Source organism: Dermacentor albipictus, chromosome 1 (genome assembly GCF_038994185.2).
Source record: "Dermacentor albipictus isolate Rhodes 1998 colony chromosome 1, USDA_Dalb.pri_finalv2, whole genome shotgun sequence".
Classification (NCBI taxonomy): Eukaryota; Metazoa; Arthropoda; class Arachnida; order Ixodida; family Ixodidae; genus Dermacentor; species Dermacentor albipictus.
In genome coordinates, this window is record NC_091821.1 from 102,273,177 (window position 1) to 102,300,275 (window position 27,099).

Here is a 27,099-nt window from a genome sequence, read left to right on the forward strand (position 1 = left end):
GAGTAGTGAAATCTGGAGAAAACTAACATGACGTCTAAATTTTAAACACAAACACGTCTTCCAATTGAGGCGTTGCAAATATTGTCCATCATCCTTTCTAATGTTGCGGGCGCATTGCATAGGCCGAATCGCATTACCGTAAATTTATACAGGCTGTCGGGTGTAATGAAAGCTGTGTTTGAGTGGTCGAACTCATCCATCAGGACTTGCCAATAGCCTGGTTGCAAGTCCAAAGAAAAAAAAAGAGTTTGGCTCCATGTAGACAATCTAGGGCGTCAATTATGCGTGCTAGAGGGAAGACATCTTTTCATGCAATCTTGATAAGGCGACAGTAGTCCACAAAGAAACGAATGAAGCCATCTTTTTTTCTTAACTAGTACTACGGGAGGTGACCAAGGACTGTAGGATGGTCAGATAACACCATGTTCAAGCATGTCCTCAACTTCCTTGGTGATGACACAACGCTTGATGGATGACACGCGGTACGGACACTGGCGTACTGGTGCGTGATGTCCCATATCAATGTGGTGAGAAACAGTACTTGTGCGGCCTAATGACGCTTGATTCAAGTCAAAAGAGGCGTGAAAATTATTTAAAAGAGTAAGTAGTCACTCGCATTTCGGATCAAGGCCATCAGCAATAGAGTGACAAAAAACATCCAGTGATGTCCGGTCAGGTGGTACATTGGGCATCAGTGCTGTTACGTTAGCAGTAGCCACATCATCAGCAACAGGGAAATGCACAATAATGCCCGCGTCCACAGTCTGTATGGTGCCAATCGTCTCGCCACAGTGCAGAGCCAAAGTGTATGAATTCGGGTTAGAAACCAGTATTTCTGCAGCACCGTGGTGAACCATGAGTAGGGCGAAAGGTAACAATATAGGCTGGCGGCGACAGAAGGCTGCAGAGGGTGTAAACATGACCGTCGCGTCAGCAAGTGATGCGCATGGAAAAGGGATAAATACAGCACTGTGAGATGGAAGGTAAGTATTGGAAGCTACACAGATCCTGCTAACATCATGAACTTGAAAGTCATCAGACAGAAAATCGCACAGAACAAAGAACTGAACCTCAGCATGTGCACAGTCAATGACAACATGATGGTGGGACAGAAACTCCCAGCCAAGAATCACATCTTGGGAGCAACAAGTTAGCACAAAGAAATCAGTCGAATACAAGATGTCTCGAATCAGCACCCTGGCACCGCACATAGTGACTGGCTGAACTTGTTATGCACTGGCTGTTCTAAGCGACAGTACCGAAGGTGTCATGGTCACTTTCTGTATTGAATAAAGCTTTTCACCAATCATGGATACAGCTGCACCTGTATCGACGAGCGCAAGAGATTTGATGCCATCAATAGACACTTCAATAACGTTAGCAGGGGAAAAGCGAGGACTTTGATGTTCAAACAACGATGCAGTTCGGGCATCAGGAACTTTGGAAATCAGTTTTCTGCTTCAGTTATACTGGCACTGGGCCTACGACGCATGGGTGAGAGTGAGCGGTGACGAGGGGAAGGCTAGCGACGAGTACTATACGGCTGTGACTGTGGAGGGGGTATATCATCAGCAGCGTAGACTTCCAGTGGCAGCTGTTGTGGCATACGAAATGGTCGGAAGCCGTAGCTGAGGAATTGCACGGTGCCCATGAAGGCCGGGAAGCACCTGTGGCAGAAGTGCGCTGCCTGTCTCGGGGTACCGCAGGCATAGCATATTGGGTGGTTGTCAGCAGTGCGCCAAGGATTTGTACCCTGCTGCTGTTCAGTGAAAACAGGAGCCGCTGGCTGGTGAGGTGAAGGCGAGGACACCGGCGGGCAAGGTGCTGAAGGCGAAGGAGAGAATCCCATCAGACGAGACACCCATACAACAGCTTCAGCATACGTCAGAGGTACCGCCACGGGAGCCGGCTGACACGGTGATGGAATAGCTTCAGTCACTTGCTTTTGAATCATCTGTCGGATCGCTGGAGCCAAATAGTGAGAAGGCTTCTCCATGGTCGGCAAAATGGAGAGCTGTCATGCAACCTCCTCTCACACAAATTCTTTTATCTGTGTTATCAAAGTTGTCTGGTTGTCGCCAATAACCAATGCTGCTAGCGAATCTTCCGTGGGTAGTGGGCGCCGAGCTAGGATGCATTGTTTTAATAGCTCGTCAAAACTTTGGCACAAATTGATAACTTCGGCCATGGTAAGCAGATCCTTCGCTAATAACATTTGAAAGGTGTCCTCATCAATGTCTTTCATAATGTGTTTCATCTTGTCCTGTTCTGCCATTGACGGATTCACGCACTTACACAGGTCAACGACATTGATGTAACTTGCGAAAGTCTCACCGTGATGTTGCACGCGCTCACGTAAGCACTGCTCAGCGCGAAGCTTGCGCACAGCAGGGCACCCGAACACTTCTGTGAAACTTGTCTTGACTGCACTCCATGTTGTGAAATCATGTTCGGGGTTATGGAACCAGAGGTTTGTGACACCAGTTAAGTAAAACATTGCGTTGTGCAACTTGGTGGCATTGTCCCACTTGTGTTGGCTCACTCGTTCGTACGATGGCAACCAGTCCTCCATGTCATGATCATCGGTGCCACTAAAGATGGCAAGATCACGCTGGCGCAACACACCAGAAACGATGACTGCCGCAGGCTATGGTGTATCTTCTTAGGTAGTTTCGTCGGCATGGTCGCAGCAGTGGGTAGCGTCCGGCTTCGGAGTTCCAGTTTTCGAGGTTACCCAGCACCTCCACCAAATGAAAGGGGGATTTATTGAAGCCTGTCCGAGAAATCGCAAGTAGGTCGGTTTGACCAGTCCTAGTTCTTGGCATCAGCAGCTCGAGCTCAGGTCTCGTGCTGAAGCGATGGCAGTGTGCCCAGCATTACATGCATATTCCCCACTACAATATATATATATATATATATATATATATATATATATATATATATATATATATATATATATATATATATATATATATATATATATATATACTGAGTGGATTTTTCAATGGACCAAGTGTATTTAAAAGATGAGAAGCACAACTTCGTGGTTATCTTTGATTTATTTACCCAATAGTTTCAGTCAGTAGACCGATATTTAATTATAATTTCTTCAATTCAATTAAGAACTGTAGATAATTTCCCCTATGCTGTCCTTGGTGTCATTGTTTGTTGGCTTCGTATGATATGGTTACACACACATGCACGTGCACACACACACGCACACGCATGCACATACATGCACACACACAGGGTATTTCACGTAACTTGAACCGAGAGAGAGGGATAAACCAAGGGAGGGATGTTAACCAGTCAAGAGTCCAGTTGGCTACTCGGCACTGCGAGAAGGGAGAAGGGGAATAGAAAGAAGGAAGAGAAAGAGAGATGGGGGCAGAGACGTGCATGCACAGCACTACAGAGTCAAAGGTGCTTGCGCAAGCCAGACATTCTCAGAAAGCACAAAACTGCCTTCTGAGCCGATGATCAGTGGGGACAGTTTTGTAGTATTGTCTTTTCACTTAAAAGACGATCATATAGTTTCCCGAATGTGTTGGTCATAGATTGTTTTTGTGCTTCAAACTGAGGACAGTGGCACAATAGTTGGTCAATGTTCTCCTTGCAGCCGCAGAGGTCACATACAGGACTGTCAGCCATTCCAATTACTGCTGAATAAGCTTTCGTGAAGGCAACTCCAACTTGAACTAAGTTGGGCTGCTGAGCACGAGGTCGCGGGATCGAATCCCGGCCGCGGCGGCCGCATTTTGATGGGGGCGAAATGCGAAAACACCCGTGTACTCAGATTTAGGTGCACGTTAAAGAACCCCAGGTGGTCGAAATTTCCGGAGTCCTCCACTACGGCGTGCCTCAATCAGAAAGTGGTTTTGGCACGTTAAACCCCAGAATTTTTTTAAAACTTCAACTAAGGATTTTAAAGACTTGATTAGTTGCAGCTGAATGAAACCAACAGCATATGGTTTGTCATGTGACACTCCTTAAGGTATTTTTATATTCGGCTTTATTAGTTAATTAACTAAGATAAATTATGCAAGAATGTTAATATTCACTTTAGGGCCAAGCACATTTCGTGGCTTTGTAGATGGGGTTCAGAAACGACGGATCAAATTTTTTGTGGAAATCTACATGCTGCGTGGTGATCTTCTCCAGCGTTTAAGGAAAGCCCATGATATATGAAATAAAACCACGTGACTGCACTTATGTGTACTTCGAGTACCTCAAGGTACGCATAAAGTAACTTGAGCAGCCGGTTGCGCGACAATTTTGTGTGCATTTGCGGGCTTCTTTCACGGTCGGAAAGACACTTTTATGTAACACGTATTGAGCAACAGAAAGCTGCAGCGGGAGTTTTTCATGTCACTGTACAATTTTCTCATTGACGCATTTCGTCTGACTATAATATTTTATAAGTTGATTAATTCATAAGACTAACTATATAATTAGAAGAAATAAAAAAAATTGAGTATCTCCAAGCGACAGCAAACAAGATTACCTTAGTTCTGTCCAGCTACGTGGCATTCGCATATTTTTAAACTCTGGCTAAAGTTAGCTGAGACACCCTGTATAAAGAGAAACACAGGATCAAAGGATTGCAGCACAAAGGACAAAAAGCCCATAGGAAAAAAAATTGTAGTTTCGCCCAAAATGTGAAGCATTGATTGTGATAGCAAATTACTAAACAGTGGTAAGATGTAAGATCAGTATTTTTATCAGCCATATAAATTCCAATAAACATTCCTTTATTAAATAAATTGCCAAGCATGGTGTCACACACACTTGCAAACATTAAGACATCCTACTCGACGACCGTGGAAACTGACTGTCGGAACAATGGTGTGATGAAGAGTGGCAGCAGCGGTGAACGAACGCTTCATGCTGCCTCTAGCTTTAACGTGTCAAGCTTGAGGTTATGCGACTTTCCACACTAGGCTTGCTAGAACAAAGTGCAAATGAAGCCACAAGAGATCTCTGTTCCCTAGCCATTGTACCCCGCCGCAAATTCACTCTAAGATGGGCACAGCCATGGTTAAATGCGCCACATGCAGTGGCGGCTCTGCCGGAGTTGGAGACGCAACTCCCCTTCCCCCCCAGCTCTCTTATGAGTGCTCACCCCTCCCCCTTATTGCGTACAACACTTGGTGAATGGTAAGATGGCGTGCATGCGTGCATCAAGCTGCCACCTTCTCCTGCTTTCCTTTTTTGCTCATGCCGCATCAACCAATAAACTGTGATTAAATCATTAATAAAGAAAAATTAAGAGAGCTAGAATTGCCCCACACAAGGCACTACTGGCAATAAAACCTCCTCCAGCACTCATCGAATGGGTGCCGTAGGGCTACAGTTGACTTGCCAAGGAGGGGCTGAGCCCTTCCTTAACATATAGAGGGGGGCACTGCTAAAAATATTGATTTTCATGGATTGAACGTGCTACTGTAATTTTGGTCTTGTAACCTGTAGTGTGTGTAATTTTGACAACTGATTTACTTCAGAGAACATGCATTTGACATGTTCCTGCTTCTCTTCCTTATCACTACACATTGTGATTCACAAGATTGCTTTTCGAGGTACAAAGGTTTTGCATTGAGTCTTCGGCATTACAGTGTATCTTTAATGATGTGCTTATATATACTAATATCCATTTCAAGTTTTCATATAATTTTTTATGCTCATATAACTGAATAAAAATTGAAATGCCCTAAACTTGGTTTTCTTTCTTTGTAGGTTTCTGGTAAGCGTCTTATACTCCAAGGCCAAGCTTGCAGCAGCCTGTGCAGGCATCATCTATTTTCTTACTTATGTGCCCTACATGTACATAGCCGTTCGGGAAGAAGCTGCTCACAACAATATACCTGCTTGGTTGAAAAGCCTTGCTGTAAGTCTGATGACCATTCATTTTTCTAAAATGTATGCACAGTGAAATACCTTTTCTACAATTTGCAAGGAACTGCAAATGCCTTTTGCTGTACGCATTGCTGTGTAAATGTGACAGTGCCCCCTACTGCAATATGGTACTGTATGTGCATTGAAAGAAATTGAACTTTATTCTAGGCAGGTTCACATTAACTGAATAAAACCAAATTTTTTTTTCTGGATGGAAAAAAAAAGATATGCCAGTTAAATTTTACATCACAGGGTACACAAGGACTCGCACCACTAGCAACCTCACCAGCAGCAACACCAACTCTCTCCTTACCATAACAATATCTTCCTTTAGAGTGCTTTGTTATATGGTTTTATAGCAAGAAATATTAGTGCTGTCATATACTGTGATACATCAAATTATAGCTTAATATTTGGTGTGTTAGACGGAAGAAAGGCCACAGAGATCACTCATAGTCTTTATGAAAATTTTATTGTAAACTTAAGGGCACAGGACAGGACAAATTTTTTTTAAAATGTGATTTCTTGTTTTGTTGCTGTTTGACTTGCATGTTCTCTTACCAACGTTATTTGATGCCTCAAGAGCTTCTGTGCAATGTATTAGTGTGTAAAGTAACTTATTTTCTGAACCAAGTGGGCAGCTGCCACAATCCCTTTTTTAAAATTTTGTAGTCAGTCAAGTTTCCACTGCCAAAAAACAATCCCGAAACCAAAATGGTACCTTTCTCTAAGCTTAGCAGATTCTTCACGAATCCTCTGGTAAGGTTCAAAGGATTGCGGTGGGCTTTTTAAATGAATTCAGAGTCTGTTTCACCATGTGCCTGCTGTACGTCGTCTCCAGTGGTTCGAAGCATTTCTCGGGTGTTTATGAAATTTCTATACCGACTTTGTGGTGTGAATGTTACCAATTATGAAATACCAAGGCCACAAATCAGTTTTGCAAAGCATGGGTTTCATGATGAAGGCACCATATCCATACCGTGCAAAGAAGAAGAAAAATACAATGACAACTTTATGTGCCTTCAACAAATCCCATTTGCATAACGAGCACTGCCAACACACGAATTATTTAACTGGCACTGTTCTTAGGCCATAAAGCATGTTTAAGTGCAACTGGCTCAACCAGACCTCCTGCATGGACTAACTCAGAACCCCAACAAGTTGTTCAACCGTGTTTTCTGGAAGCAAGCACCCAAAAAATGTCTGTTGGACTGCAGGCACTGAAAATTGCCACATTAAACGCTGCTTTAACTTTCCAATGTGGCAGTATTGCCCGAATGCATGCTTTGGAAGCTTGAAGGTGTACATTTGCTCACGTTCAAAGTACATGTACTTTGCTGATAGGGAACCACAGGCAGATGACAAAGGAGACTAGATGAGCGAGATTGCAGGGTAAGAGGAAAACTTAAATTGGAATTGACTACATGGCTGGTGGTTACTGAATGAATGCTTCATTGGATGAAATTTGAAGGGGGAAATTGTAACAATGTTTTTGTGCTTTATAGCTAAATATCTCGAAATACATTTTTTCCTTACATGGTACCATCACCTCATACGTATTAAAAGATAAAGGGCAAATTTTTTTCTCAGCCACGTGCGCGCACACACATGCACACACGCACACATACACACACATTTGAATGAAAAAAACCAGTCAAAAACACAAAGGACAAGAGGAGAGGTTCACACCACAACGACTGGACGACTGGACTGGACTGTGGTTCACACCACAGTCGTTGTGGTGTGAACCTCTCCTCTTGTCCTTTGTGTTTTTGACTGGTTTTTTTCGTTCAACTATGTACCAACTGGCCCAGATTTCAACCCTTCTGCAACACGCACGCACGCACACGCACGCGCGCACACACACACGCACACGCACACACACACACACACACACACACACTAGCAGCTACTATACCAGAATCACTGAGGCGAACGAATATCTTTTGTGCTAGAAGGGCATTTATGAGAAAAAGTTCAAAATAAATATTTGCAGCTCAAGAATAATAATTCTGGTACAGTCTAGTAAGAAGAAAATGACGAATAAAATTATACCAAAATTATAGTGATGCCTGTAGGAGTTCCTGAGAAAACATCTAAACATGCGTAAAATACATGGCTTGCATAGGCGATGAGCAAAACGAGAACAAGGTAAAAGCGGGAGCCAACGTTTTGACAAGTGGACTTGCCTTGAAAAAGGCAAGTACACTTGTTGAAACGTTGGCTCCTGCTTTTACCTTGTTCTTGTTTTGCTCATTGTCTTGAATTTCCATCTCCCGCCTTCGCCATGTTTTCCATGGCTTGTAAAGGGTTTGCTTTGTGCCCTTAAAAGAAAGCGCCTGGAAAAGCACGAACAGAAAAAATTGTCATTTTACTGAAAAATACTGACAGTGAAAATCTAAAACATACAAAATGTCTCTTGCCATGGTTTTCAACTTTTCTAAGTTAGACCACGCTAAGAAACTTATGTGGATTTTGTGAAGCTGGGCTTACGTGAGGTTCACCCAGCCAGCCAGTAGAAGTCAGAACACTGATCCTCCAGTCTACAGTGTGCGAAGGATGTGATGGCTAGTTTTGACAACTCTCCAACATGGTGCAGAGAAGATTCCCGAGTCGGATTGCCAACAAATGTGGGTTTATTAACTCAAAATAGGCTACAGTATGATCATCATTGCTTATGAGCAAAAGCTGTCAAGACCAATCACACATGCGCGGCAACTGCGCTAGGCTGTCTAGGTAGTTGTTCACCAAGCTCAAATCATGGGAGCACGTTTCCCACGTGTAATAATAGGCCTGTGGAGCATCTGCTGGGCAAATAAGTGTGCCACAGTTTTGTGCACAGTGGTGAGAGGGTACCTAGAGGGCAATCATGGGGACAACCAGGGCGCATCCCAGTGACATATGCTCATACAGGGGGCTCCACTCCAGGAAGGAGTAGCAGAGTTTGCATGAAAAAGCAGCTCCTGTACATTATCCATGTCTGCGTTATTGCTGCTGGGTGGTGGTTCACAGTGATGAAGTTTGGAAAATGTCTATCAGTTTGTGCGAGCTGGGGATGAGGTGCAGAAAGGCACCCTAATTTTACAGCTTTGCAGACATTGATGTTAGCCTAGATAATATCTATGCTATGCAGGGAAGCCATCACTCCATACATGCGAAGGACAAGCATACATCACTAATTATGCAGAAAACATTTGTTCTGACTTCTTATGGTTCCTTTCTTCATTCCCTCATGCTTTTGAAAGTAGTGGGAGGGGAAAATTCAGTACCTTTCTTGCACCCAAACATGTTTGGTCAGCTTCTCTCGAAAAGGAAGCTGACCTAGTCGTGCACCTTAAACTGGTATCTGAGCCTCCATGGGCTGTACTTTGTACACTTGTAAAACATTAAGCTATTTGCACAGGTTGTGTTGAAAGGGAAAATTGTCGTCCGTCTGACTGTAGAATGAAGCGATAAAGGAAACCCATACAGGTTTCTCAGAAAGATAGCTTTGCAGCTGAAGAAAATTTTTTCCTAGTCCAGGGATCGAACCCCTGCTGTTATGATCGACCTGTCAAGTGTGAGAGACATTCAGGTGTACATTCCCATGACAAGATAATTTGCCTCGTCCCAGAAAAGGCTGTTACAGTAAGCCTGGACATCGACTTGTCAAGTGTGAGAAGCGTTCAAGCGGGCGTCCCCATGTCGACATAATTTCCCTCTTCTCGAAAACGGTGTCACCCTTTTTTATTCCACGAGCTGACACAAAGGGATAGACGAAGAGAAGACAAACTGAACGGCAGGAGGCCGTCGACAATAGAACCTGACGAAAGCACTAATGCTTATACAGGCTCCCCAAGAAGATGTCAATGACCACAAGACCGCAAGGGATAATTAAAGCCGTCCGGGTCCCTGTATTAATCAGAACCGCTTGAGACTCGAATGAGAGTCACAACCATGTACCATTGAATTCTACTTTTTTTTTCATCATGATGATGCCCGGCTTCGTCATTGTTTCCCCGATTCTTTCAGTGAAGACCCACCTCACCCGGTCGAGATGGTATCACTGGTCGCCCAGAGGTTCTCAGATGGCCGCTTTATCATCTGAGCTTACCAGAAGGCCAGCAGATCGCAGAGAAAGGCTGAATTTATCAACAACTCAAAGCACAGGGACGCAGAATATGGCAGATAAATTCTATGGAAGAAGGTTCATGAAAGGGAAAATTATCTTGTTTTCTTGACATCTAGCCTTTCGAAAGTAGTTATTCCTGCCTTCACCTCATTTGCCGGGCAAATCGAACATGCCCTGCTTTCACTATTTTATGCCTGCATATGCCAGTCAAATAAAATTAGGCTGACCCAAGGAACTATCCCTAAATTGTCTACCTAATTAGTTAACTATTGAAATTGCATGTTTACTCTTCTGCATGTAGTGGTCTACCAGTAGGGTATTGTTTGTCACTTAAGTACATGTAATCTTGCAAAAATAAATTTACTTTTTGTGATGCACTCTGCAGAGGTTACTCTTTCTCTCTATTTTGCAGTCTCTGCTTTCTACAACTGCATTTGGCTTGGGTGCCAAATATTTCGCCTTCTATGAGGAAGTTGGAGTTGGAGTGCAGTGGGCCAACGTAGGCATTTCACCCCTTGAAGATGATACATTTAGTCTGGCCCATGTTGCTTTTATGATGCTAATTGATGCCTTCATCTATTCTCTGCTCGTCTGGTACATTGAGAATGTGCACCCAGGTAAGAAGCTTTGTTTTTTTTTATCAACTGATAAAAAATAGGTAAGGGGCTTTGCTTTTTACCAACCAATAAAGAAAATGCAAGTGTAAGCAAAGGAAAGTTGATTGATTGATTGATTGATTGATTGATTGATTGATTGATTGATTGATTGATTGATTGATTGATTGATTGATTGATTGATTGATAAGTTGTGTTTAAGTATTGCAGGCTGCTATAAAATTTGTCCCACAAATGAAATGCATACCTATGCTGGTTATCACATTTACTGGCCTTGAAGACTCAAGGTCGCTGCCGTTACCTACACATTGCAGCTGCACTATCTTGCAGGGAGGTAGAGTTCACTGAAGAGGTCTGTGTAGACTAACTATAATGAAATGTGTGTCCCTTTTTGCTGAAAAATAAGTCAATGGAAGATACGTATAAATTGACCTAACTGGAAACAAAGCCCATTTTCCATTTTCTCATGAGGTTTTTATAATCATAGGCCTCAATTGTGTTTTTGTACTCCTTATGACATCTGTAGGTTTTGGTGGGCCTGTCGTTCTCCAGCTCAGTGCACCAGTGTTCACATCCTTATGTAGGCTGTGAAATAAATATTGCTCAGCTCAAAAAGGCTAGCATCTCTTATTATGTAGCATACATTCAGCAACCTGTACGTTGGGAAAATTTTTGCATGCATGCATTGCACAGTCCTGATTACTACTTCACATTGTTTCTTAGGATCATATGGCCTCCCTAGACCATGGTATTTCCCACTGACCCACAGCTACTGGTTTGGTGGTGGCAGACATGACCTTGAGTATGGGCCTCTGCGCTGTTTCTGGCGGAAGTTACTGCGGAAGCACGTGGCCCACTTGTCTGTAACTGAAGAGGAGCAGGCTTGTGCAATGGAAGGTCGTACAGGTACTGTCTCTTATTTGTTATGGGCATGCTAAATCAGTCTGTGACATTGTGGGGAGCACACGTGCGCATCTTTCCCCGTGCCGTCGCGTCAAGAGCTGGCATAGACGGGAGAGATGCACTATGCCCTCTCCCGATTCTCCCTCGCTCTCGCAAAGCGCGCGCCCTTCCTCCCCGACTCGTGGGCAAGTAGCTGACGGGCGAGGAGGACATTCCCCTCGCCCAGGTAAAAAGGTACAAAACAGCGCGACCGGGGAAAACCCTGGCTCTCTCACGCTGGACCCGTAACCTGCCGGACTGGAGTACCTGCCGTAACCCGTCAGTGACCAAGTTTGCCTGACTATCCCGGGCAACGAGGCCAGCCTATTTATTACTATTACAGAGAGGACGTCAGTGCCAGTGTTCTTTATTGCCGGTAGCAATAAACGTTCTTACAGTTGACGCTGTTGGTTGCCTTATTCGTTCGAACCCGACGTAGCCGCGATTCCCGCCCTACGGGTTGGGGAGTAACACAAAGTGACTGCGTGGGGCTAGATCCGGAGCTCGCCTTCAGCCCTAGCCGCACGCAGAGTGGAACCCCCACAACATTGATGAACGTTTGTAGGCCACTTGCATTATGCCTTCTACTAGCGAGATGGCTTCATGGTAGAGAAGCTGCTTTTCCTTGAGCTAAGCATACAAATGTTTCTTATAAAGCCACGGTTTGTGTGTAAGCTTAAAACAACTTCTTCACCATGTGATATACTGAAGGTGCTAGCACACACAGGTGTAAAGTGAAATGTTTATTGATATGTTATTATGCAGTGTGGTGATATTTTTGTCCAGCCTAAACTGCTGAAATATGTTTATGGTTTCAGCTGACAGTGGCTTTTTTGAGCCAGACCCATCCGAGCTACCACTTGGTGTGTGCATCGACAACCTAGTGAAGGTAACATTTCACTTGGGTACTTCAGTTTAAGTTTCTGACATCTTGTTTTATGAAGAAAAACTAGTGATGCTGCCTAAACTGTACATTGGCAACTTCAGTTCTGTTATGTGCGCCGAATATCTGCTGTAGTCAACTTCTGGTAAATCAAGCTTGACACGAGCAGTGGAATTGGTTGAATCATACGGCGGATTGAATTAAAAAAAAAGGGGGAAAAAAATGGCCTAATGCTCCATCTCTGTGTAGCTTGAGATAATCATCGACCCTCGGGGATAAACAATGAAAACGCTTGATAAAGCAGGCCGTACAATGCTTCAAAGTATGTATAAATATCTGTCTCATGCGAGACTGTTTCTGGTGCTTCGAGACTAGCTTTTGCTTTGTCAGACACAGCTGTCAAGTAGTACCTTAGAATACTCAATCAGTGTCTCAATCAATACTGACTGAGGTGCTGTGTGGGCTCACAGTTTAAGCATCCTTCACCCGACGTGGTGTGATGATGGCTCACCAGTAGAGTTAGGCGTTGTGGTTCTTGTGGGTGTAGAGGCTTGGTTGATCGTAATTATCAGTGGCAGTGGCAGTGGCAGTGACTGGTGATGACTGTGCCTGGCCTCACACAAAGTTGCCGGCCAGATTCGTTCTTGTTGGCCTCGTAGCGCCCGTTCAATCCGAATTCGAACGTGTCTCTTCTCCAACTGCCATTCTCGGACATGCAGTCATTACACACCTGGCCAAGGTGCAGTATTTCTTTCTTTCGCATATTGCTCAGCAAGACAACCTGTGCCGAAGCTCCTTTGTTTTGGTATGTTTTTAAAGCGAAGTTCTTTGCCTCTTCCTTCGACTTTTTTGCTGCTGCTGCTGTTGTCTTGCATGCCATGTCGGGGGATGGTTCGGAGCATGTATATACATGGAAGGAGTGTGGCAGAAAGGAAAGTCGATGTGAGAAACTAATTTGGACCTTTCTATCACCCCCATGTGCACAATGCCCTCTGAAGCTCCCTCGGTGTCACCACATTAGCCTCTTGACAGCTGTAATTATCCATGACCACCCTCAAAAGCATTACAGTAACTGCAGTGCTTGCCTTTCTGCTAATGTGCAAGTCCCAAGGGAGGTAAACAGTATGGTAGAAGGGAGGGGGAGAGCAGGCAGTGAATAGGTAGAGCCAACGCAGTTGCAAAACGAGTGAATAACAGCCTTGCCGCTCTTGCAGTTCCCATATGGGGGAGAGGGAAAAAGAAAGAACGATAGAAGTCAAGGAAACACTACCACCATAGACATAACAGCGGTTGTGGGCATACCGAAAGTATGGTATGGTATAATTCCGCTAATTCTGAAAAACAAGCAGCATGCAAATTTGTCAAGTGGACAACTGACGCAGCTGTGGAGATGCAAAGCCGCATTAAAGCATCATAGAGTCTAGGCGACACTATGGAAGGGGTTGCACGTTAATCATTGGTCGCGGCGGGCACTTTTGTGCCCACCACGGTAACTTGGCGGCTATGGCATTGCTCGGCATCGTGTGTTCAATCCCGACCATGGCAGCTGTATTTCAACGGGAGTGAAATACAAAAACACTAGTGCACATAGATTTAGGTGTACGGCAAAGAACGCCAAAGTGTCAAAATTAATCCAGAGTCTACCACTATGGCGTTCCTTATGCGGTTGAGCCCACATATAACGGCCCCACTTAAGACGAACTTTCGCTTAAAACTACCGCCAAAATATACATTATTTCAGTGGTGTAAAATCGCACATATAACGAATGTCTTCGAGCCCTGCCAATTGGTTACAGCGCACAGACAGCACAAACCCAGCGCCACAATGCAAGATAACGACGACCTCCGACCCCTTTGCATGCGGTCTGTTTTGCCAAGCGTTCTCGCAGGTGAACTACCCGTTTTGTGCCCCGCTACCCTCTCCCTGCTGTCACGCGCTGCCCATGAGTGTCGGCGTGTGGCTTCCAAGGCCACCCTACCGCCCATCCTCGCAACTCCGCTCCCCTCTCCTTCCTCACTCTTCCTTGCAACTCCCTTGCTTTCTCAATGGGCGCACTACGATGCCGGCTAAAGTTCAGAAGTTTCAATTTCTCACTGTTACCGCCATAGAGTTTCATATTACTATTTATTTAGAAACTCTATGGTTACCGCAAAGCAGGCATCTCGACACTTGTCTCCGTGCTTCCTCACTTCCGTGTGTCGTTTTGGTCGTGCCTGAGTTGTATTCAGGATGTTGAACGAGAATGCCGTGCCTTCAGCGGTCATGAAACAAAAAGTGCTGGACATGGCAAAGAAGCGAGCCATTTGAACAGAACTGTCTCAAGGTGCTAAAAACTGTGAGTTGGTGAAGAAGTACAACATGGCAAAATCGACCATCTCGACGATTCTAAAGATCAAGAAAAAGATCGCTGGCTCTTACGCCAACTCGATGAACACAAAGCACCTGCAAAAGGCCACCTATGCAGACATAGAGGACGTGCTTTAAGTAGTTTGTCGATGCACGGGCTTGCAGCATGATGATAAGTGGACCAATGATGCTGGGCAAAGCCAAAAACTTTATGTTCATGCTAGATTTTCCTGACTTCTGCCCACGCCATGGCTCGCTACATCAATTCAGAGTGCGGCATGGGATTGTTTTTAAATCGATTGTCAGTGAGACAGCTTTGATAAGTGACCAAGACGTTGCCACATGGCTTGTAAGAAACGGAGTCATTATTGCAAGCTACATGTAGCAGGACAACACAGACAAAACTGCTATATTTTATCAGATAACGCAGATAGTGCACAGAAGTACTGCAGCGCAATACTGCTGACAAGCACAGTAAAGTGTGCGCTGCAGTACTTCTGTGCGCTAATATGGATGGCAGCGACTGGCGTGTGCCCTTTGTAATCGGAGAATCAAAGAAGCCGCATTGCTAGTAGGAAAATCAAAGGAGCTGCATTGCTTTTGCAGCTATGTACCCATGCGCTACAGGCACAATACTAAGGTGTAGATGACGTGCAATTTATTTGCAGAGTGGCTAGGCGAGTTTGACCACGACATGCAGAGGCGAGGCAGGCGCGTGCTGCTCATGCTCAACAACTGCTCAGTGCACCACGTGCGAACTTCTCTGACGGCAGTTACTCTACTCTTCCTGCTGCCCAATACCACTTCGAAAGTGCCGCTGCTCATTGCTGTTAACCGCTCAGTCGTCAACATGCCACTTCCGAGTTTCACTGTATTCAGCCTTTGAGATGGTGAAGGTGGCCTGGGCAGAGGTGACGGCTGGCTGAGTGTGGAACTGTTTCCGCAAGGCCGGTTTTGTCGACACAGTACCTGATGCCGAGCCTGATGCTTCCGAAGATGATCAGTCCGGCGGCGATTTATGGCAGCGTGTCATTGACTCTGATGGGGGTGCCATGACATTGGTTGGGATGACTTTATTTCTGCTGATGAAGACGGTGGTATTGCAGAACTGTGCAAGAACAAGGGCATCATTTGTGAAGTGCGGGCAAAGAGTGGCGTGCAGGAATTGGATGACGATGAAACTTCGTAGCCAGCACCCATAAGCGTACCTGTAGCAATGGGCTACATAGAGGGCCTCAGGCAACTTGTCTATGCCAAGGGCCTCGACGAAGAGCACACTTCTGCTTTAAATAAACTGGAGACCGCCCTCACTGGATCTACACTGCAGAAACAGATGAGTATCACGGACTTCTTTGCAATGAAATAAATTTTTTGTTTTGACTGGCCACTTTCTTTTTTAAGCTGTGGTCCACTTACTTTGAACTTCGGGATATAACGAACCGACGTCATGTGATGCTCAGGTTCGTTATTTGTGGGCTCGACTGTATTCTGATTATAATTCTGGCATGTACAGCCCCATAATTCAATTAAACTTCAATTTCATCGTGGCAGAAGTGACTGCCATGATGCGATGTGCCATGTGAGGCAATGATAATGCTCAACTTTTTCAGAGATTATGAACAACGGCGCACAACAATGCCTCAAGCAAACACTTCTCCCTATGTGTTCTGTGTACTTCACAGGCAAACAGCAGTGGTGTGTGCAAGGTAACATTTAGGATCAACACGCCACTCTTGTATTGGACTAAATGCTGAAAAAATTAAACATTTGCCATCAACATCACTGCTAATTATTGTCAAAGCAAACCGCATAGACAGCTTCACTTACATAGATTCCAACAGTCTGTTGGATCCGCATAAATATTGAGGTTTGACTGTCTGGGGATGGTCTTCAAAATTTTGTCGGGTCATCCGATGCCACTGTCTGGCTGCTGCTTTGCAGGGCAGTATTCAGTGTCTTGTGGGGAAGTACCTCAGTCACTACATTCAGAAAGATCGAAGGTTGTGTCCGTTACTAAAACTCTGGGAAATGATTATTCCGTTCCCAAAGGTATGAATGGTGGGCTATTTAATGTATGCTCGTGTATAAAGGAAATTTTTTATTGTAATTAGGCAGTGTCTGTGTGATTGACAACGAAATATAATTTATCAGTTACTTTTATTCAATAAGCACAATAAATCCTGGAAATTATGGGACAGGCATTAAAGTGCGGGTTCCCAATTAACTCCTATCGAAATATACGAAGCAAGCTGTTCATGCAAGAGTGCTAATCAGTGCTGCATTCAATGCCTGAAAATGCAGCAGAAGCTAAATACAGCATTATTGTCACAAAGAAAATAGCGAAATCAATTGCCTGCAGTGTATAAAACAATAAAATAAATGCCAAATTACAAGCAGAAATAAATACCGAGTTACAGGCAAAAATAGGAGTGTTGCCCTTTTAGATTATTTCACATTCACGCTACAATATGAGCGTTTTAAGAAATGGGAGGCAGTGGCAAGAGAAAGAGAAAGGTGGATGGCATGCCAAGCAGCCTCTCTGGGTGCTGGGAAGCCTAGTGGCACCCACTGGGTGTACTTTGGTTGTGTTAGCTTGGAGGCTGCAGGCATGAATTGCTTGTACGAATTTTTAGCGTCACGCCTACAGTTGTGCTACACGAAGAGGATAGACACAAGATGCCACATGCAAATACACAATCAAAATTTATTTTGGGAATCTGTAATCAAAGTGCAGGCAAGAAATATGACATAAAGCAAAACAAACAGTTAACAGAAAAAAATCATACATCTAATGTGACTTGGCAGGACGTGGTGCATGAAGAAACTGAGATTTTAGCAGAGGGCTCACAGGTTACACGTCCGTCATCCGACGTGATGTGGCAATGTCAGTTCATTAGTGGAGTTTGTTGCTGTGGTGTAGGCAGACGGCTTGATAGCTCCTAAATATCAACGGCAGTGACCAGCGAAGTTGGCGATAACGGTGCTTGGCCTCTCGTAAAGTTGTGGCCATCTTCATACCTGCAGGCCTCTTTGCGCACGCCCAATCCGAAGTTGAACACCTCTCCCCTCCAACTGTTGTTCTTGGATCTACGATCATCCTACACCCGGCTAGGGTGTGGTGTTTCTCTCTTTTGCATGTTTGTCCTTCGGATGCCATGTGCCAATTTACTTTTGTTTTTGTTTGTTTTGTGAGGTCTGGCTGTCTGGGGACAGTCTTCAAAATTCCATCGAATCATCCGATGCGACTTTTTGGCTGCTGCAGTATTCGGTGTCTTGCAGAGAAGTACTCTAGTCACTACGCTTGTTTCCCTTTTCCTCCTGTTCACACGCTGGGCAATTATGGTTTGCCCTGCTATTGTATTCCCAGCATCACGTGCCTTGGTGATCGCATGCCAGTGTAACTTTTTTGGCTGTCTACAACTGTGCAGGTGCACACATCATCCAAGGTTAAATTATATGTTCTGGGGTATTTTCTGGATAAATATAACAGAAGGTGTGGCCCACAGTAATTCATTACTGCCAGCTAGGACCTTACAGTGGGACTGTATTAATTTAAGCAAAAAATTGAATTAACTGGAATCTAATAGATGTCCAAAAACATCCTGTTGTATAGGATGTATTTGGCAAAATATGTGAAGTTGGTACGGTAAAGCTGTCTTTTCTTGCCATACTGCTCCTGATGGAAGTAGGTCCATGCAAGTCGTTAGAAGCAAAGTACATGCAGCAGACTACAAAAGCGGTGGAATCAGCATTTTGTACAGACAGAGAGTATAGTTAAACCTCCATGTAATGAAATTGGTTATTTATTTACTTTATTTATTTACAGCATGCCTACATCGCCATAAAGGCATTACGTAGGGGGGAACAAAATGTAACCAGTATGAACAGAAAGGCATTTTGTACAGATATACTTATGTACATAATAAACATTGCAATGTTATTTAAAGAAAGACATATAGATAAGGTAAACAAACAGTTAGTATGCAAGAAATTAAGGACAAAGTTGTTATTCAGGAGCGATGTCATAGCATAGAAAAGAATTCTTTATTAGATACATTGACCAAATCATTAGATAAACTGCTCCATTGTCTCATTCATTTATGGGAAGAAGAGTAGTAAAAAGTGTTCGTTCTGCAGTTATAGGCTAAAATTTTTTTGGTATCATAGCGAGTGGACATGTAATCTGGTTCCAGAACATAGTTATTATGATCGATACCTGTCTGATTGTGATATATTCGGTGCATTAGATTGAGCCTTAGTTTCTGCCTGCACACACATAGCAAACCCCATCCTAAAGTGGCCTTCATTTCTGAAGAGCTAGTGTCCACTCTGTAATTATTACAAACAATCCTTACTACTTGGTTCTGATTTTTTCCAGTCTGTTAATGAGATAATCTTGATAAGAATTCCATATTGCGCAGACATAATCAAGTATTGCCCTGACATGTAAAATGTATTAAGTTTCCTTAAAGGGCCCCTCACCAGGCCACATAGCAAAATTTCAGTTATACACTGGAAGTTGTTATGTGCTTTCTAGGGAGCGTTCTACCGCAAGAATTTTTCATATCGGCTCTTTAATAGCCGAGATATAAACATTTCAGTTCCATGAACCCATGATTTCGGGAGGCAAGCTCCACTGCCAAGCGAGACACTCTCTCCACTTGCCCCGTCTAGCCTCCACAAGCAAAATTCCTTCCCTGCATTCGCCTATACTGGACCTTGAGGATCATGTGACACATATGTCACGGGTCCCGCCTTCATGTTTTTTTCCTTGCTTTTTTGCTGTGCGGCGCACTTCCGCTGATGGTGTCGAGCACGAGTTGTTGGGTTTGTCTCGTTCAGTGCAGGGCACGATTTTGTGCAGTGTGCACGAGAACGCCTGACTAGCCGTATAAGTCACTGCTACACGATACTGAGGCAGACACAAGCGGATCACAGAGCATGATCGCGGGCTGGAACATGGTAGAAAATGACATAGTTTCGTTGTCTGTGTGCGTGACTTAATGACGTGGGAACAAGTAGACGAAACGGAAGTACATCTCTCTTGCTGCAATGTGAAGTAAAACAAAAACACGTGGACATTCGTTCTGTGTGTTTTGTTATTTATCTAAACTTTAATTCATCTATTCAAGCAACAGATTACACAAATAACAAATGTTGCTTTGAATAATTCTTGAAGTCATGAGTCACTATGAGTGATGTCACAGCACTGCCATTTACGTAGGCACACTTGTGCGATGTGTGTTGACTCTCTGGCTGGGAGTGCGGCACCCTCGAGGAGAAATGCAAACGCCATTCGGTTTGAAATTTCAGCTCTTCTCACGCTGCGTAGCGGTGTAATACTTAGCACACACGATCATTAGTGCACATTGTATAGACGGCGCTTGTCAGCTCAAGAAGGCCAGACCTGGTGAGGGGCCCTTTAACTTCGCGCACTGCCTGTTTGAATTTCCTTCAAATAAAATGTAGCATGATGAACTAATTTAATTTTATTTTATTTCTTTAAAGACCCCGTAGTAGGAGTATTACATAACAGTGTTATGTTATGAAACAATTGTAATTCCTTTCCTATGCGAAAGCTGATAACTGATCACCTATGTTCCGTCAAAAAATATTGTTCATATACTTCACCGGACTGTACATATCTTTGTACCTTGTTCATATTGTTTCCTCCTACAATAATGAATAACTAAATAAAATGTCCATAGAAGACCATGCACTTAAAATTTTGTTTTAGCAGTTGAATATTTCCTAGAAATTCATATGACACATTGTAGTTTTAAATAAAGATTCAATGATCATTTTGCAACAATTAAGCTGAAATATGGCAGCCCACGATGTTGCTGGCAACTTGGCTGATACTGAAGTACTAAAGCGCCAAACAGACGACACAAGAAGAGACACAGACGAACGCTTGTCCGTGTCTCTTCTTGTGTCGTCTGTTTGGCGCTTTCATACTTCAGTAACATGCACCAACTAGCCCAACAAAAGGTTCTGCTTGCCTGATAGAGCAGTTCGAAACATCCATGTGCTGTTGGGTAACTGCCAACATGCCAACCACACTGCTGAGTTAGCGGCCACTACTGCACCCTATCCCTGTACTCTACTCCAGCACTTTACCACTGCCACTTGGCCACTGGATGCTACCGTCAACTCCCGCACTTGGTGCATACGGCACGCTGCCCTTTGGTTGAGTGTCGTGTACTATCACGGCAAAATGAAATGCAAAACGCATGGCTTGCAGTACATTCTGCACCACCTGACCTCTAACCGCAGCTGCGATGAATTGTCAATATAAAGGATTAGCAGCTTCATATTCTGCTCTCATTTTCGTGCTGATTGTCGAGCTTGTAAGCGTTTCATCGGTGTACTGGCAGATCACTGCAAGCCTCTGATTTTATGCAACACCCATTACCGGACACCAGCTTAAGTAAATAGTTTTTTTTTAATTGTTTAGAAGTGCCCTCTTGCGTCTAGCCATGACAAGTATTACCATTTTATGCCATAATTCGTAGCAAACAAGGCTGGCGTTGTTATGTAGACCATTGTTCATACCTGACGTACATTTTCCTTGACCTAGGTTAAGTTGTGCTATGACATTTGTATCCTTTTTTTCCATATCTGTTTGTGTGAAGAGCCAGTAGTACGTAGCAAATATTTCTTGAAACAATGTTTTAAAGGACAAGCTTCTTCATTCTCTCTCTCTTTGCGAAATCTGAACACTGCAACTGCAGAATTATTCATTCTTGCCTTTATAGATCTGCTTAACAATTATTCCCTTTTTCAGATTTACAAAGATGGCAAAAAACTTGCTGTAAACAAGCTCAGCCTAAATTTGTATGAGGGACAGATAACTTCCTTCCTTGGACACAATGGTGCTGGAAAAACTACAACAATGTAGGTGCTCTTACAATATGGAGAAATTTAGTTGACGTGCAGAAAAGCTGCACTTGTCAGTTTTGTCATGACAGTTTTAAATCTTGCTAGAGTGGTCTGCCTTGTAAATCATGCATTTACATAAGAAATGTTTGCCGACATCTTAGCGTAATTGCATGACATTTAGCTTGTAGGTGATTTCTTTTTCCCAAGGAAGAACTATCACTGTAAAAGATGCCTTCATTCTATAAGGATAGCTTCATATGTTCATTAATAGCATCTATATGTCACAAAGGAATGTGTGATCCTTTGTGATGTGTCTCTCTAGACTGTAGTCTTCTGCAGTTCTGTTCACTCACAAAGGAGGCACAAATTTTACCTGCATTGTCATGTGTTTATTTCTTGTTGCAACCTAATAAAGGCTTATAGGTTGCAATTTTTTTTGTTGGTTAGGTCGATCCTTACTGGGCTTTTCCCACCAACATCTGGATATGCAACAATATATGGACACGATATTCGCACAGAGATGGATGTGATTCGACAGAGTATGGGCATGTGCCCACAACATAATGTGTTGTTTGATGAGTAAGTAGACCTGGCACTGGCATTGAATTATATTTTGGGGGTATTCTGCATTGTGTGGGGGGGGGGGGGGGGGGGGTATTAATCCTGCCTTAGTAGTACCTAATTGCAGGTATGCAAGATTTCAAAACCCAGCTTGTTTACAAAGTGCATATCATAAGATAAACATCTTGCATTATGAAATGAATAGCTTGCAGGGAGGACTTGGTAGCACAGAGAGAAGCAAAGACAAGCAAGGAAACACAAAATGGATGCACAAGGAAGGAAATGCAGAATAGGTGCTGCACTCTCAACTATCTAGTTTATTCATCATCCAGAGCCTACATACACATATACATGTGCAATCCAGATACATTGTGGCAAAGAATCAGTTATCAAAGTGCAGGTTCTAAAGGTACCACAGATATACCACAAACACTTTTCACAGGTGTACCATAAGTGCAGCCTAGTGCCCTCATTTATAAATATGAAATACTTTTCATAGTTTCTGTACTGTCATATTGATTTTGCCCAGAATACTAATCTTATTGAATCAAGGCTTACACTCGCAGGTGCTACAATGTAGAGGAACATGCATATTCTCCCTTTCCTTTACTGAAAGGTCATGGTCATGTGCCCAGTCAACCGTATAATGTGCATCCTGATCCACATAGGCCATGACAGTAGTACCTTGTAGAGGGTGCCAGTTGTGTACTTCACATGTCACCTGGACTACTTCTTTTTGCATCCAGACTTTTTACTGGTGCTAAAAGTGTGCAAGCATAGGCCAGGAAGTCTGTTCAGCTCTGAAAAAACAGTAGGGACGCCATGCCTGTTTGCTGCTTCTTAGGGTTATGGGATTTTATGTATGCATATACCAGTAACAGTTGCCTAATGCTCTTAGGAAATGAAGGCACCGACAAAATGTATTAGGAGGATACAACATGTTCATGAACTTCTTCCCTTGTCGTATATTTGCCATCTTCATCACACGGGACATATGGCAAATCTATCTGTGACGCTGCACATCCTGCGCGGCTTTCGTCCTTACCCCTTCTGGGTTAATATGGCAATACGTTTCTCATAGCACTGGCCTTATTGTTCTTGAAGTTTGAAGTTTATTGAATACTTAGTGCAGATACAAAAGTAGGCATATAGATATTTAGTACAGAAAAAGGTCCCATAGTGTAAATACTATAAGGGGATCAGGTCTTTAATAATAAATCATTTTGAGGGTACCTTGCTGTTTTACAGTTTTTGTTACCATTTAAGGACCTGCGAATGGACACATAGAAATGAAAAGAGGTCCATTTGAATCATTAGCCAGTCAACAGTCTGTGTGCATTGCCTAAATGTACCTTTTTTTTTCTTTGGTAATATGTTAATTGGGGTATGCAGATGGCAATATCGATGGCATGATAATTCTGGCTGTAAGCATCTCTTGACGGTCCATTTGCAACCATTTATTTTTGTCATGTGAGAAGCTGTATGGTTTCCTGTGAATTATCATAGTGCAGATTTAAATGGTACTTTTATAGCATACAGGGCTTGCTGGTGGGTAAATACCAATGAAAATCAAGTTAGCATAGGCATTTTGAACCTATTTCAATCTTATGACAACTCGTACATTTTGAACATCCATGCTACCAATTCCACTATGTTCATGCATTAAGTCATGTTTCCAAAAGATGATTCTTAAGTGAGTAGAGTTGGAACACAACAGGCAGATGGGGACAACCAGGACAGACATGGACATGCCCCAGGACAACAATAGACATGAACACACATTTAAATGTTTCATATCAGTCCTTGACCATATAAAAATGAATTCCAGATTGCTTATCACAAGGGCATGAACTCTTAGCTGCATATAGTATTTTGAAACTTTACAGGAGCTGTTGTGCAATCCTGCAGAAGTCTTGTTTTACTGTTGTAGCTGTGAACTTTGATAACTGTCATAATGGATTTATTTCTTCTTTATCAACCTTTATTTCATTAGGCTAACCGACGCACTCATTTTGGCAAAATTAACATCTCTTCCATTCCCCTCCATTTTTACGTGAAGTTCATGGTTCCTTAGCAGGTAAATTGTGGCACTCTTGATTAGTGACTTTGAATGCTCACTTATTTGTTGTTGAGAATTTGCTTCATGGTTCAATGAGTTCTGAAACTTTGCTCTGCACGTTGCATTCTCTGGCCCTGAGCAGTCGATTCCACATGCTTTTGAAAGTATGATTGAGCGCCAGATGATATGCAGTGAATGATGTGCAGTGTACTGTCATTGACAACGTATTTGAGACCGTAAAGTAATCCACTAACTGTCCTTAGCTGTCTGCGGTTACAATCCTTCATCAGTCTGAGCTGTAGGAGGGGAATGAGTCTAGCAGCTTTGGGTTGGCCACTCAAACCATCCTTTTCTAAAAAAAGAAAGTAATAGAGCCCCATTTCATTGTTTCTTGTTGGCCTTTTCCCATTGGCGAATGTGGAACGCGGATGAGAAGCTCATTTTTTCTTTTTCTCTATCATCATTAGCATGCTTTATGATCCTTTGGTCGTACTGTTTATTTACACTGCCCAAGAGGTACAGGCGTAGGTTTTGCATGTTGTCAATGTCAGTTGTCCATTGGTTGCTCTGGCAGGTGATAAAATTGTAGTCGCAAAGATGGAGCTGAGGAATTGCCATCACATGCTTTCAGTTTCCCAAGTTTCCCAAGTTTCCCATGGATGCTCATTGTCTTACATTATCTTGATAATTGTGCTAGGAATCTCTATTTTTGTGATGTCTGTATTGACTTTAGACATAGATTTGGCACCACTCACGCATATCTTCAAAATCACCATTTCTGTCAAATTGATAAGTTTAATCATGGTGGCATTTTTTTCTGAGGCTGTCTTAGAGTGGTGATGCTGCCTTTGGCTCAACCCAGCTGAGAAGCTCGGGAGACCTGGACGTAGTGCCCAACTCGGCAAGATCTTTACAGTACTCACATCCATCTTTTTGTCATGCACTTGTTCTCATGAAACACATCACCTTCACAAACAATCTGCTACTCCAAAATATAAAGCCATAGATGTTTACAGTGGTTAATAGGATTCGTCATTTTTAATTATGAACTTCTTCAGTTGTCTCATCTTCATTGTCTTCGTTGCCCAGGACATCTGGCTAGTCTACCCACAACAATTCACAATTGTGTGCACACGATTCTTGATTGTTTCCTTTCTGGGCATATTTGCTGACAGTAGGTTTTGCTTGAATTTATTTCGGGCCATATCAATGGAGTTCTGCAGTATCCATTGGCGTATACATGAATTTCATTGTTATCAGCGATAATTGTTCACGTCAGATGAAACTTTCAAAGGCTTATTAACTGATATGGCCCACTGAATTTTGGAAGGCCACTATTATAATTCAACACACTCTCTGATGGAGGCACACATTTCAATTTGAGGCACAGAATAAAACAAAACTTCGACATCTGTAGAAAAAGCATCTGCTATGGAAGAATTATACTGTAATAAGCCAGTGGCATTTTTTGAGCCTGTTACTACTGAAAGGATCATTAACATATAGTGAATGTAACTGTTTCAAAAGAAATTTACTCACTGCTGCGACCCTCTTTTGTTAACAATGGTTAAAAAAGAAGTGCCTTGCTTGTGAGGCTTTGCTGTAAAGAAAAAAATTTACAATGTTACATTTACATTCCCTGATATTTTTAGCCAGCTTTGTCAGCTTGATGTCCTTGCGTTGGGAAACAGTCTTTCTCTTCATTTTTGACACTTCTTGACAACCTGATGTGCCTTTTGTATGTACACTTCAGCTGGAAACACCATGAAATGGCCTTTCTTATCAGACTTAAGGCATAGATAGTTCCTTTTGTGTATGACAAAGCAGGTCTTGTAAAATCGTTGAGATGACTGTGCTTGGCCGTTGTGGCTCTTCCAAGTGTGTCAGTGCCTTCCACCTTTCAATGAGTGCCTGTTAATCTTTTGCCACTGCACAAACTGGCTGTTCTATGTTTGTGCACTTTTTTTCATACACAATAACTTATACTTCAAATGCAAAAGGAAGCCTACCAGGCTGCACAGGAAGTGTACAGTTTTTTTTTTTTTTTTTTTACAAGAAACTGTTATAATGGGGAAATCCTGTATGGGTCAGACTGCGTGGTGCTTAAATGACTAGGCACGTGAACATGAACTTTACTGAATCAAGGACAAAGGGAATGTGCTTTTTTCTGTGCAGTGCTGCGCCTACAAGTGTTAGCTTTGGTTTGATAAGATTGGGATTTGGGGCAGAAGCAAAAGCTGCAGCAAAATTCTTGGCCAACTTAGAGTTCTCAAGCTATCAGAAATATTTCATGTGTGTGTTTAGAAAAGAGGCACTGGCTGCATTAGTGATACATGTGCATTACTCTTTGAAAGCAAAGTCCCATTTTCTTATTTAATTCTTTGCTGATATGTATCTGTATCCTTTGTGCATGTGTGTAGGTCGGTACATGTCTAGACTCCAGCCTAACAGTGAACTAGTTGAGAGTCTAGCACCTGTCCTTTGTTTAGTATGTTTCCACTACTTCGACAAATAATTTCTATTATGCCTCTCCTACATGGGAATGAACTTGCTTAGCAAAAAGCCCTTTTAGTAGATTTCTTGCAGGACTATGTTAACTGGATGCATAGATAGGTGGGTATTTTTCTGTTGATTTTAGAACTTCTTAAGATTGACAGGTAACTTGAGTTAAGCAATGTAAAAATAATTATTCTTATACTTACATACACTTTTAAAAATTTCTGGCATGCTTTTGAAACTGTGAATGATGCTTTTTATTTCTTCCAACAAGCAATATTTGATTAGAAATAATAAGAAAATATTGCTAAA

At 42.9% G+C, this 27,099-nt stretch overlaps 1 protein-coding gene across 2 annotated transcripts in view; it reads left to right on the plus strand.

Annotated features, from left to right (window-relative positions):
* Nucleotides 1-27,099, plus strand: part of LOC135906151 (ATP-binding cassette sub-family A member 2-like) — a 256,013-nt gene that overhangs the window by 99,582 nt on the left and 129,332 nt on the right. For both annotated transcript variants that reach the window (XR_010565654.1, XM_065437385.1), the window contains exons 19-24: nucleotides 5,734-5,884; nucleotides 10,416-10,620; nucleotides 11,341-11,523; nucleotides 12,378-12,448; nucleotides 21,577-21,686; nucleotides 22,119-22,250. Coding sequence is in view for 1 of the 2 variants with exons in the window: in XM_065437385.1 (XP_065293457.1) it covers nucleotides 5,734-5,884; nucleotides 10,416-10,620; nucleotides 11,341-11,523; nucleotides 12,378-12,448; nucleotides 21,577-21,686; nucleotides 22,119-22,250 (852 nt within the window). In the remaining variant the exon portion in view is untranslated. The remainder of the gene's footprint in view (nucleotides 1-5,733; nucleotides 5,885-10,415; nucleotides 10,621-11,340; nucleotides 11,524-12,377; nucleotides 12,449-21,576; nucleotides 21,687-22,118; nucleotides 22,251-27,099) is intronic.